The 14731-nt window shown below is 38.9% G+C and overlaps 1 protein-coding gene across 1 annotated transcript in view; it reads right to left on the bottom strand.

Moving 5' to 3' along the window:
- The window catches only part of LOC128688052 (stress-activated protein kinase JNK-like), a 1031745-nt gene that overhangs the window by 346019 nt on the left and 670995 nt on the right, over nucleotides 1-14731 (bottom strand). The window contains 1 exon segment of the mRNA XM_070083800.1: nucleotides 9456-9585. Within this exon segment, the coding sequence (XP_069939901.1) occupies nucleotides 9456-9585 (130 nt within the window).

Here is a 14731-nt window from a genome sequence, read left to right as displayed (position 1 = left end):
AGACTTGATTAAATCTGTGTGTGTTGTAGAGGAAGTGGTTGTGGTAGCAGATACTTAGTCTTCTTGTTCTGATTGAGGGTTTGAAGGAATAACGAGTGGTGTGGTTTTTCTTTGGTATTGCGGTGTTGGCTACTTGTGTAATGGTGTCCTGGATGAGAGCAAGTTGAGTGTCAATGTCAAAGATAGGTTTGTTGTTGTAGTCATAGGTGAGGTTAGTATTATCTGTGTTGTTTGAAGGGATCCCAGTCAGAGAAAACTAAGAAAATGCATATATAAAGTGGCAAGAGTCAGATGGAGTGTCGTGCGGTAGTAGTAGTAGTAGTAGTGGAACTAAGGAAGTGAGACGGATGGCTAGAAAGGGACCTGCTGACATCATGTAACAGCAGTTTCCAAAATGGGTAATATCCTGTTGATTAGCAATTTTGAGATACTGTAACTACTGGATTTTTGCTTTATAGTGTTACTGACAGCAATTAGTGCAGCTTCTATGCATTTTCTCCATCTTAAGTCGTCTTCTTTTATCACTAGTTTAGCTTCACTGAATTTCATGAGGTGTCCAACACGATGAAAATAAATGGTATAAAATACCGACACAATGGAAACAAACACATATGCAGTTTAATGTGATCCTTTATTGACAACGTTTCACCCACACAGTGGGCTTTTTCAAGTCACAAACAGATCTGTTTGTGACTTGAAAAAGCCCACTGTGTGGGCGAAACATTGTTAATAAAGGATCACATTAAACAGCATATGTGTTTATGTTTCCAGGTGTCCAACAATCATCCCTATGTTGAACACACACGTTTTTGCGGTCATCATTTCTGCAAGCATTTTTGTGTTCAGTGATGCTCAAGTAGTGATTAAAGAAGACAACTTAAGATGGAGAAAATGCATAGAAGCTGCACTAATCACTGTCAATAAAACTATAAAGCAAAATTCCGGTAGTTACAGCATCTCAAAATTGCTAATCAACAGGATATTACCCATTCTGGAAACTGCTGTTACATGATGTCAGCAAGTCCCTCTCTAGCCATCCATCTCACCTCCTTAGTTCCACTACTATTACCACCTCTACCCACATGACACCTCACCTGACTTCAGAATAAACAATGTAGACATTCTTGGCACTAAAATAACATATCCTCTGTAATAAAGTTGGTAGAATTGCCGACAATATGTAAAGTAAAAGGACACAAGTTGCACTTGTGTCCTTTTACTTAACATATCCTCTGTTCATTAGTCACGTTTCTAGGCCCCTCTTATATTACTATTGTTTTCTATTTTGATTTTTTATTCATACAATACAAAATTTACTGTTATGCAGACTACTGCATTATTGTAAAAATGGCATAAATAATATCATTGCACTAGTGAAAGAATATTAAACTCCCCAGTTGACGTGTATTAGACGTGTGGTGTGATCTGCTTACTCCTGAACATTGGTAAAAATCGAACATTTCCGCTACTTTGAGCTCAATTTCAAGGTCGTGTTCTTCAGGAAACTAATCAAAATCATCTCTATTTCTGTAATGTGTTTTCCATTTTATCATGTGAGGCCATGAAAACGAGAATACAATGATAAATACTATACGAAAATGCACCTCAAAGTCTGCGTTTTAATCCAAAAAAAAAACAGTCAGTTTTTTTTCTCATTATGCACTGCGTGCTACAGGATTTTTTTTATGTGGTGCACACTGACCCATTCTCTCACATGTGGGCCTACCAACTTTCTCCTGCTTGACTTGAGGCCGCTAGAATTTACGTGTATATTAATACGTCCGAAACAGTGGCGCGTAAGACGTGTATATATATACATGTATACATATATATATATATATATATATATATATATATATATATATATATATATATATATATATATATATATATATATATATATATATATATATATATATATATATATATATATATATATATATATATATATATATATATATATATATATATATATTATTATATTATATATATATATTATATATATATATTATATATATATATTATATATATATTATATATATATATATATATATATATATATATATATATATATATATACATATATATATATTTTATTTATTATCACACCGGCCGATTCCCACCAAGGCAGGGTGGCCCGAAAAAGAAAAACTTTCACCATCATTCACTCCATCACTGTCTTGCCAGAAGGGTGCTTTACACTACAGTTTTTAAACTGCAACATTAACACCCCTCCTTCAGAGTGCAGGCACTGTACTTCCCATCTCCAGGACTCAAGTCCGGCCTGCCGGTTTCCCTGAATCCCTTCATAAATGTTACTTTGCTCACACTCCAACAGCACGTCAAGTATTAAAAACCATTTGTCTCCATTCACTCCTATCAAACACGCTCAAGCATGCCTGCTGGAAGTCCAAGCCCCTCGCACACAAAACCTCCTTTACCCCCTCCCTCCAACCCTTCCTAGGCCGACCCCTACCCCGCCTTCCTTCCACTACAGACTGATACACTCTTGAAGTCATTCTGTTTCGCTCCATTCTCTCTACATGTCCGAACCACCTCAACAACCCTTCCTCAGCCCTCTGGACAACAGTTTTGGTAATCCCGCACCTCCTCCTAACTTCCAAACTACGAATTCTCTGCATTATATTCACACCACACATTGCCCTCAGACATGACATCTCCACTGCCTCCAGCCTTCTCCTCGCTGCAACATTCATCACCCACGCTTCACACCCATATAAGAGCGTTGGTAAAACTATACTCTCATACATTCCCCTCTTTGCCTCCAAGGACAAAGTTCTTTGTCTCCACAGACTCCTAAGTGCACCACTCACTCTTTTTCCCTCATCAATTCTATGATTCACCTCATCTTTCATAGACCCATCCGCTGACACGTCCACTCCCAAATATCTGAATACGTTCACCTCCTCCATACTCTCTCCCTCCAATCTGATATTCAATCTTTCATCACCTAATCTTTTTGTTATCCTCATAACCTTACTCTTTCCTGTATTCACCTTTAATTTTCTTCTTTTGCACACCCTACCAAATTCATCCACCAATCTCTGCAACTTCTCTTCAGAATCTCCCAAGAGCACAGTGTCATCAGCAAAGAGCAGCTGTGACAACTCCCACTTTGTGTGTGATTCTTTATCTTTTAACTCCACGCCTCTTGCCAAGACCCTCGCATTTACTTCTCTTACAACCCCATCTATAAATATATTAAACAACCACGGTGACATCACACATCCTTGTCTAAGGCCTACTACTGGGAAAAAATTTCCCTCTTTCCTACATATCTAACTTGAGCCTCACTATATATGCTTTCATAACCTACCTCCTACACCATACCATATATATATATATATATATTATATATATATATATATATATATATATATATATATATATATATATATATATATATATAAACACGCTAGATAACAGGGATATCTTGCTACTCCTACTTACACTTTGGTCACACTTGACAGACACGCACATGCATATATATATACATACATCTAGGTTTTTCTCCTTTTTCTAAATAGCTCTTGTTCTTCTGTATTTCTTCTATTGTCCATGGGGAAGTGGAAAAGAATCTTTCCTCCGTAAGCCATGCGTGTCGTATGAGGCGACTAAAATGCCGGGAGCAATGGGCTAGTAACCCCTTCTCCTGTAGACACTTACTAAAAAAGAGAAGAAGAAAAACTTTATAAAACTGGGATGCTTAAATGTGCGTGGATGTAGTGCGGATGACAAGAAACAGATGATTGCTGATGTTATGAATGAAAAGAAGTTGGATGTCCTGGCCCTAAGCGAAACAAAGCTGAAGGGGGTAGGAGAGTTTCAGTGGGGGGAAATAAATGGGATTAAATCTGGAGTATCTGAGAGAGTTAGAGCAAAGGAAGGGGTAGCAGTAATGTTAAATGATCAGTTATGGAAGGAGAAAAGAGAATATGAATGTGTAAATTCAAGAATTATGTGGATTAAAGTAAAGGTTGGATGCGAGAAGTGGGTCATAATAAGCGTGTATGCACCTGGAGAAGAGAGGAATGCAGAGGAGAGAGAGAGATTTTGGGAGATGTTAAGTGAATGTATAGGAGCCTTTGAACCAAGTGAGAGAGTAATTGTGGTAGGGGACCTGAATGCTAAAGTAGGAGAAACTTTTAGAGAGGGTGTGGTAGGTAAGTTTGGGGTGCCAGGTGTAAATGATAATGGGAGCCCTTTGATTGAACTTTGTATAGAAAGGGGTTTAGTTATAGGTAATACATATTTTAAGAAAAAGAGGATAAATAAGTATACAAGGTATGATGTAGGGCGAAATGACAGTAGTTTGTTGGATTATGTATTAGTAGATAAAAGACTGTTGAGTAGACTTCAGGATGTACATGTTTATACAGGGGCCACAGATATATCAGATCACTTTCTAGTTGTAGCTACACTGAGAGTAAAAGGTAGATGGGATACAAGGAGAATAGAAGCATCAGGGAAGAGAGAGGTGAAGGTTTATAAACTAAAAGAGGAGGCAGTTAGGGTAAGATATAAACAGCTATTGGAGGATAGATGGGCTAATGAGAGCATAGGCAATGGGGTCGAAGAGGTATGGGGTAGGTTTAAAAATGTAGTGTTAGAGTGTTCAGCAGAAGTTTGTGGTTACAGGAAAGTGGGTGCGGGAGGGAAGAGGAGCGATTGGTGGAATGATGATGTAAAGAGAGTAGTAAGGGAGAAAAAGTTAGCATATGAGAAGTTTTTACAAAGTAGAAGTGATGCAAGGAGGGAAGAGTATATGGAGAAAAAGAGAGAGGTTAAGAGAGTGGTGAAGCAATGTAAAAAGAGAGCAAATGAGAGAGTGGGTGAGATGTTATCAACAAATTTTGTTGAAAATAAGAAAAAGTTTTGGAGTGAGATTAACAAGTTAAGAAAGCCTAGAGAACAAATGGATTTGTCAGTTAAAAATAGGAGAGGAGAGTTATTAAATGGAGAGTTAGAGGTATTGGGAAGATGGAGGGAATATTTTGAGGAATTGTTAAATGTTGATGAAGATAGGGAAGCTGTGATTTCGTGTATAGGACAAGGAGGAATAACATCTTGTAGGAGTGAGGAAGAGCCAGTTGTGAGTGTGGGGGAAGTTCGTGAGGCAGTAGGTAAAATGAAAGGGGGTAAGGCAGCCGGGATTGATGGGATAAAGATAGAAATGTTAAAAGCAGGTGGGGATATAGTTTTAGAGTGGTTGGTGCAATTATTTAATAAATGTATGGAAGAGGGTAAGGTACCTAGGGATTGGCAGAGAGCATGCATAGTTCCTTTGTATAAAGGCAAAGGGGATAAAAGAGAGTGCAAAAATTATAGGGGGATAAGTTTGCTGAGTATACCTGGTAAAGTGTATGGTAGAATTATTATTGAAAGAATTAAGAGTAAGACGGAGAATAGGATAGCAGATGAACAAGGAGGCTTTAGGAAAGGTAGGGGGTGTGTGGACCAGGTGTTTACAGTGAAACATATAAGTGAACAGTATTTAGATAAGGTTAAAGAGGTCTTTGTGGCATTTATGGATTTGGAAAAGGCGTATGACAGGGTGGATAGGGGGGCAATGTGGCAGATGTTGCAAGTGTATGGTGTAGGAGGTAGGTTACTGAAAGCAGTGAAGAGTTTTTACGAGGATAGTGAGGCTCAAGTTAGAGTATGTAGGAAAGAGGGAAATTATTTCCCAGTAAAAGTAGGCCTTAGACAAGGATGTGTGATGTCACCATGGTTGTTTAATATATTTATAGATGGGGTTGTAAGAGAAGTAAATGCGAGGGTCTTGACAAGAGGCGTGGAGTTAAAAGATAAAGAATCACACACAAAGTGGGAGTTGTCACAGCTGCTCTTTGCTGATGACACTGTGCTCTTGGGAGATTCTGAAGAGAAGTTGCAGAGATTGGTGGGTGAATTTGGTAGGGTGTGCAAAAGAAGAAAATTAAAGGTGAATACAGGAAAGAGTAAAGTTATGAGGATAACAAAAAGATTAGGTGATGAAAGATTGAATATCAGATTGGAGGGAGAGAGTATGGAGGAGGTGAATGTATTCAGATATTTGGGAGTGGACGTGTCAGCGGATGGGTCTATGAAAGATGAGGTGAATCATAGAATTGATGAGGGAAAAAGAGTGAGTGGTGCACTTAGGAGTCTGTGGAGACAAAGAACTTTGTCCTTGGAGGCAAAGAGGGGAATGTATGAGAGTATAGTTTTACCAACGCTCTTATATGGGTGTGAAGCATGGGTGATGAATGTTGCAGCGAGGAGAAGGCTGGAGGCAGTGGAGATGTCATGTCTGAGGGCAATGTGTGGTGTGAATATAATGCAGAGAATTCGTAGTTTGGAAGTTAGGAGGAGGTGCGGGATTACCAAAACTGTTGTCCAGAGGGCTGAGGAAGGGTTGTTGAGGTGGTTCGGACATGTGGAGAGAATGGAGCGAAACAGAATAACTTCAAGAGTGTATCAGTCTGTAGTGGAAGGAAGGCGGGGTAGGGGTCGGCCTAGGAAAGGTTGGAGGGAGGGGGTAAAGGAGGTTTTGTGTGCGAGGGGCTTGGACTTCCAGCAGGCATGCGTGAGCGTGTTTGATAGGAGTGAATGGAGACAAATGGTTTTTAATACTTGACGTGCTGTTGGAGTGTGAGCAAAGTAACATTTATGAAGGGGTTCAGGGAAACCGGCAGGCCGGACTTGAGTCCTGGAGATGGGAAGTACAGTGCCTGCACTCTGAAGGAGGGGTGTTAATGTTGCAGTTTAAAAACTGTAGTGTAAAGCACCCTTCTGGCAAGACAGTGATGGAGTGAATGATGGTGAAAGTTTTTCTTTTTCGGGCCACCCTGCCTTGGTGGGAATCGGCCAGTGTGATAATAAAAAAAAAATATATATATATATATATATATATATATATATATATATATATATATATATACATATATATATATATATATATATATATATATATATATATATATATATATATGACCAAAACAGTCAAAAGGTTAATTTAGGGAACTGGAACACAGATCCAATTCCCTATATCAAGAGCCCCTCACCAGCATCAAGGAACCTTGACACTGGTGAGGGGCTCTTGATCTAGGGAATTGGATCTGTGCTCTAGTTACCTAAATTAATAATAATAATAATAATAATAATAATAATAATAATAATAATAATAATAATAAAAATAATAATAATTATAATAACACTAATAATTATTATTATAATAACGAACGCTGCCAACACAGTGCACTGTTTACCTCGCTGTGGGAGCAGTTCTCTCCTGCTTTGCTTACATTTTTGAAAGTCATTTGGCCAAATTTAGTTATTCTAAGCATGGGTCCTAAGAAAGTAAGTGTAATGGACAGTGCTGAGAAGAAAAAGTGAATGATTCCCATGGAATTTAAGTGTGAAATCATAGATAAACAAGCGAGGTGTCCAGGTTTTGGGTTGAAGGGGAAGCAGGGGAGAGGGGGGAAAGCGGGGTGAGCAGGGGGGTAGGTTCGTGGGACACCCGTAAGTCAAGGTTCCACTGTATATATGTATATATATGCACTGGCTAGGGAGGTATAACATCTTTTAGGAGTGAAGAAGAGCAGGATGTGAGTGTGGGGGAGGTACTGGAGGCATTACATAAAATGAAGGGAGGTAAGCCAACTGGAACTGATGGGATCATGACACAAATGTTAAAAGCATGGTGGATATAGTGTTGGAGTGGTACTTAGGGAGTGGCAGAGAGCGTGTATAATTCCTTCATGTTAAGGGAAGGGGAACAAAAGAGATTGCAAAAATTTAAGGGGAATAAGTTTACTGAGTATACCAGGTAAAGTGTATGGTAGGGTTACTATTGAAAGAATTAGAGGTAAGACAGAGAGCAGGATTGCTGATGTGCAAGGAGGCTTTAGAATGGGTAGGGGATGTGTAGATCAAGTGTTCACATGGAAGCATATATGCAAACATGTAGCCCCCCCTCTTATTTTACCCACAGCCTCATGTATCTCCCTCACACTCACATCTGGCTCTTCCTCACTCCTCAAGGATGTTATACCTCCTTGGCCAATGCATGAAATCACAGCTTCCCTCTCTTCAACATTTAACAGTTCCTCAAAATATTCCCCCTTCTATTTTTAGCTGTCAAACCCATTTGTTTCCTAAGCTTTCTCAACTTATTAGTCTCACTCCAAAACTATTTCTTATTCTCAGCAAAATTTGTTGACAGTGCCTCCCCCACCCTCATCTGTATTCTTTTTACCACTCTTTTAACCTCTTTTTTTCATTTACTCCTCTTCCTTATTTCATTTCTACTTCGTAAAAAACTATAAAAAATGCTAACTTCTCTCTTACTAACAATTAAGATGCGATCTTCAGTAACATTTTTGTTATACAACTACTGAAAAATTGCAGCATATTTCTGATCAATTATTTTTTTTATTAACACAATGGCCGTTTCCCACTAAGGCAGGTGGCCCGAAAAAGAAAAACTTTCATTATCATTCACTCCATCACTGTCTTGCCAGAGGCACACTTACACTACAGTTATAAAACTGCAACATTAACACCCCTCCTTCAGAGTGCAGACACTGTACTTCCCATCTGCAGGACTTAAGTCTGACCTACTGGTTTCCCTGAATCCCTTCATAAATGTTACCTTGCTCACACTCCAACAGTGCATCAAGTCCTGAAAACCATTTGTCTCCATTCACTCATAGCTAACATGCTCACACATGTTTGCTATAAGTCCAAGCCCCTTGCACACAAAACCTCCTTTACCCCCTCCCTCCAACCTTTCCTAGGCCAACCTCTACCCCACCTTCCCTCCACTACAGATTTATACACTCAAAGTCATTCTATTTTGTTCTATCCTCTCTACTTGTCCGAACCACCTCAACAACCCCTCCTCAGCCCTCTGGATAATAGTTTTGGTAATCCCGCACCTCCTCCTAATTTCCTAACTACGTATTCTCTGCATTATATTCACATCACACATTGCCCTCAGACACAACATCTCCACTGCCTTCAGCCTTTTCCCTCTTGCAACATTCACCACCAATGCTTCACACCCATATAAGTGTGTTAGTATAAGTATACTCTCATACATTCCCCTCTTTGCTTCCATGGGCAAAGTTCTTTGTCTCCAAAGACTCCTCAGTACACCACTCGCCTTTTTCCTCTTATCAATTCTATGATTCACCTCATCTTTCATAGACCCATCTGCTGACACAGGCACTCCTAAATATCTGAATACATTCGCCTCCTCCATATTCTCTCATTCCAACCTGATATCCAATCTTCCGTTACTTAATTTTTGTTATCCTCATCAACTTACTCTTTCTATATTCACTTTCAATTTTCTTCTTTTACATACTCTCCCCTACCATACCCATACCTGATCATGTTATAGACCATATTTGAAAGATGGAGGATGTGAGGTCAGGAATACTCACATTCTTATGGTTGACCAGCTTCATTAGTTTAAACTCCCTGTAGGCCCGCTTGGCGTGGGTCACATTCTGGAAGGGCCGCGAGAGTTTCTTGATGGCAACGTTTTGTTGGCTGACGGAGTCATATGCTGCGCTGTAATGCATCTTTTTAAATCTCATGCCAAAACATAAGTACAAATCATGTTAATACACAAAGATACATGTTTTTAGGGGGCGACTGATGCATCAGATAATTACTTTGTGGCAACTAAAATAAGAAAGATAGAGTATAGTGAATATTGGATATAGTAAGCAGAAGGTACAAGCAACTGTTAAAAGAAAGATGAGCTAGGGTGAAGAAAAAGTGAAGAGGTTGAGGTAATAAAGCATATAGTGCTAATTTACTATGCAGCAGAGGATTATGATTATAGGAGAGTGGGATTATAGGATGGTGGAATGATAAGGAATAAATGGCAATTAAAGGAGAAAAAAAAATCTGAGTGTTTTCACAATGTCAAAATGATACAACAAAGACAGAGTATACAGAGGAAAAAGTTAAACAAATGTGAGTGTAAGAGGAAGAGCAAATAAAAATTTCTGCTGAGAATAAAGAAAATGTTTAGAGAGATAAATAATGTGAGAAAATCTGAAAAATAAATGGACTTGGCAGTTACAAATAAAAGCAGCAAGATATCAAATGAGCAAAGTGGAGGTGGCAGGGACAGTTTCGGAGTGCTCTGTGTAATTCTTTAATATACAGCTGACACCTGAACAACATGGGTTTCAACTGTGTGGGTCCACTTAAATGCGGGTTTCTTTTTCAATAAATACGTTCAAAACTTTTGGGGAGATCTGTGACAATTTGAAAAAAAATAAACTCGCACACAAATCACAGCCTAGAAATATAAAAAAATTGAGAAAAGTTAGGTTTGTCATGAATACATAAAATATATGTAGATACTAGTCTATTTGATCATTGACTACCATAAAATATACACAAATCTATCATAAAAAATAAATTTATCAAAATTTACATACACAAACACTTAAAGATTGTACATGGCACCATTTTCAGTCGAAAGAAATGTAAACAAATGTAAAGATGTAATATTAAATCTAGGTAGTAGGTTGGTGGACAGCAACCACCCAGGGAAGTACTACCATCCTGCCAGATGACTGTGAAACAGAAACCTGTAACTGTTTTACATGATGGTAGGATTGCTGGTGTCTTTTTCTGTCTCATAAACACGCTGGATAACAGGGATATCTTGTTACTTCTACTTACACTTAGGTCACACTACACAGGCATGCACATTTTATATATATATACATGTATATATATATATATATATATATATATATATATATATATATATATATATATATATATATATATATATATATATATATATATATATATACATGTATATATATATATATATATATATATATATATATATATATATATATATATATATATATATATATATATATATATTTTATCAACGCCTATATGGGCGTGAAGCCACAATGCCGCAGCCAGGAAGGCCGATAGTGGAGAGCATCATAGCCCGGGAGGGCAATGCGGCACGCAGAATCGCAGCCTGGAGCTGTGAGAGCGGACATTGCACCACTGTTCAGAGGAGAGTTTAGTGTTCGCCGTGACATGCAGAGAGAATGAGCCAAACAGAACGACTTCAAGAGGCGTATCAGTTCGTAGTGAAGATAAAGAACAAAAAGCTGAGGAAGGGGGTGTTGAGGCAGGGGCTTGGACGCCCAGCAGGCATAAGGCAGCTTGTTTGCCAGGAGTGAATGAGACAAATGGCTTTACTGACGCAGCCAGCTGGAGTGCGAGCAGCAACATGAAGGACTGAGCCGGCAGCCTGGAGACGGGGAAGCACAGGCGGGTGCCATCGTTGCCTGTAACCGTGGCGTAGCTATCTCTGGCAAGACAGCTGAGTAACGACGGTGAAAGCCGCCGGGCCACCCCGCCCTGGGTGAATCGGCCATGACAAACAAATAATATACATATATACATGTATATATATATATATATATATATATATATATATATATATATATATATATATATATATATATATATATATATATATATATATATGTATATATATATATATATATATATAATATATAATATATATATATATATATATATATATATATATATATATATATATATATATATATATATATATATATATATATATATATATATATATATAATGATATTATATATATATATATATATATATATATATAAATATATACGATATTATATATATATATATTTTTATTTATTATCACATCATTATTCTCACCAAGGCAGGGTGGCTCCTAAAAGAAAAACTTTCACCATCATTCACTCCATCACTGTCTTGCCAGAAGGGTGCTTTACACTACAGTTTTTAAACTGCAACATTAACACTTCTCCTTCAGAGTGCAGGCACTGTACTTCCCATCTCCAGGACTCAAGTCCGCCTGCCGGTTTCTGAATCCCTTCATAAATGTTACTACTTTTGCTCATACTCCAACAGCACGTCAAGTATTAAAACCATTTGTCTCATTCACTCCTATCAACACGCTCACGATGCCTGCTGGAAGTCCAAGCCCCCACACAAAACCTCCTTTACCCCCTCCTCCAACCCTTCCTAGGCTGACCCCTGATCTCACTTTCCTTCCTACTACAGACTGATACACTCTGAAGTTATTCTGCTCTGGCTTCCATTCTCTCTACATGTCCTAACCACCTCAACAACCCTTCCTCAGCCCTCTGACAACAGTTTTGGTAATCCCGCACCTCCTCCTAACTTCCAAACTACACTCTCTGCATTATATTCACACCACATTGCCCTCAGACATGACATCTCCACTGCCTCCAGCCTTCTCCTCGCTGCAACATTCATCACCCATGCTTCACACCCATATAAGAGCGCATAAAACTATACTCTCATATATCTCTCTTTGGCCTCCAAGGACAAAGTTCTCTGTCTCCACAGACTCCTAAGTGCACCACTCACCTTTTTCCCCATCAATTCTATGATTCACCTCATCTTTCATAGACTCCATCCTTCGCTGACACGCCCACTCCCAAATATCTGAATACTGCTTCACCTCCTCCATACTTTCCAATCTGATATTCAATCTATCACCTAATCTTTTTATCCTCATAACTTTACTTCCTTCCTGTATTCACCTTTAATTTTCTTTCTTTGCACACCCTACCAAATTCATCCACCAATCTCTGTGAGGCTTCTTCAGAATCATTAAGAGCACAGTGTCATCAGCAAAGAGCAGCTGTGACAACTCTCTACCCTGTGTGTGATTCTCTTTATCTTTTAACTCCACGCCTCTTGCCAAGACCGCATTTACTTCTTACAACCCCATCTATAAATATATTGAACAACCACAGGAGATCACACATCCTTGTCTAAGGCCCACTTTACTGGGAAAATTCCTTCTACATACTCAACTTGAGCCTCTACCACTTAAAAAACTCTTCACCGCTTTCTAGTAACCTACCTCTACACTCATACACTTGCAACACTGCCACATTGCCCCCTATCCACCCCTGTCATACGCCTTTCCAAAATCCATAAATGCCACAAAGACCTCTTACTTATCTAAATACTGTTCACTTATATGTTTCACTGTAAACACCTGGCCCCACACACCCTACCTTCCTGGGAAGCCTCCTTGTTCATTCACTATCCTATTCTCCGTCTTACTTTAATCTTTTCAATTATAACTCTACCATACACTTTACCAGGCACACTCAACAGACTTATCCTCATAATTTTGGGCACTCTTTATCCCTTTGCCTTATACAAAGGGGAATTGTGCATGCTCTCTGCCAACTCTTGTGTCTTACCCTTCATACATTTATTAAATAATTGCACCAACCACTCCAAAACTATATCCCCACCTGCTTTTAACATTTCTATTCATCCCATCAATCCCGGCTGTCTTTCCTACCTCTTTCATTTACCTACTGCCTCACGTAACTTCCCACACTCACAACTGGCTCTTTCCTCACCTTACAAGATGTGTTATTCCTCCTTGCCCCATACAACAAATCATATATATATATATACAGTGGACTTTATAACGATGGCATCGTGATAGCCATTTTTCCGTATAACGACATTTTTATCGCAAATTTTTGCCAAGCATACCATTAAAAACTCCGTGATACCGATTGGCCCGAGACACGCTCCAATGCCTCAGCCAGCCTTCACATGTGCCGCTCCGCCCCATTGTTTACCAGCCAGCCTCGCGGTAACATCCAAGCATACACTGAATATTTCTCAGACATTACAGTATTTTCGGTGCTGTTTCTGGAAAATATGACCATGTGGCCCCAAGAAAGCTTTTAGTGCTAAACCCTAAGCACCTCAAAGGGTAAGAATTACTTACAGAGATGAAGAAAGAGATAATTGATAAGTATGAAAGTGGAGTGCGATAGCCGACCTAGTCAAGCTGTACAAGAAACCCCAATCAACCATCGCTACCATTGTGGGCACCAGAAAGACAATCAAGGAAGCTGTTGTTCTTGCCAAAGGTTCAACTGTGTTTTCAAACAAAGATCGCAATTGATGAAGATGTTGAGAGACTTATTGGTGTGATAAATGAAAACAGATAGCAGGAGATAGCGCCTCTCGGCTGATCATATGAAAAGGCTTAGGAAGGTATGAGGATTTAATTAAAAATGCCTGCAACTAGTGTGATGATGTGAGTGAATTTAAGGCCAGCAAAGGTTGGTTTGAGAGATTTACAGAGTGGAAACCATAGTGTGATAAGGCATGGTGAGGCTGCCAGTTCGACCACAAAGCGGCTGAAAAATATGCAGGAATTCAAGGAGTACATAGAAACTGGAAGGACTGAAAACCTGAACAAGTGTTTAATTGTGATGAAACAGGCCTGTTCTGGAAGAAAATGCCAAGCAGGACTCCATTACTCAGGAGAAAAGGCACTTCAGACATGTTTCCATGAAAGACAGGCTTACTTTGTTGATGTGTGCCAATGCTACTGGTGATTGAAAGTGAAGTTTCATTAGTGTATCACCTGAAACTCCTGTGAGCTGCTCAGGCAAAAGAATGTCCTCATGATAATTTGTGTGCTGTGAGGCAAACAGTAAGGCATGGGTCACTAGAATTTTTCTATAACTGGTTACACCATGCATTTGAATTTCAATGTGAAAAATTACCTAACTGAAAGAAATTAGAACTTAAGTGCCTCCTGGTGTTAGACATAATGCCCCGTCATCCCACAGACGTGCAGAG

This window comes from Cherax quadricarinatus, chromosome 10 (assembly GCF_038502225.1).
Source record: "Cherax quadricarinatus isolate ZL_2023a chromosome 10, ASM3850222v1, whole genome shotgun sequence".
Classification (NCBI taxonomy): domain Eukaryota; kingdom Metazoa; phylum Arthropoda; class Malacostraca; order Decapoda; family Parastacidae; genus Cherax; species Cherax quadricarinatus.
The sequence above is the reverse complement of the archived record's forward strand: the minus strand, read 5'-3'. Positions and strand labels throughout refer to the sequence as shown.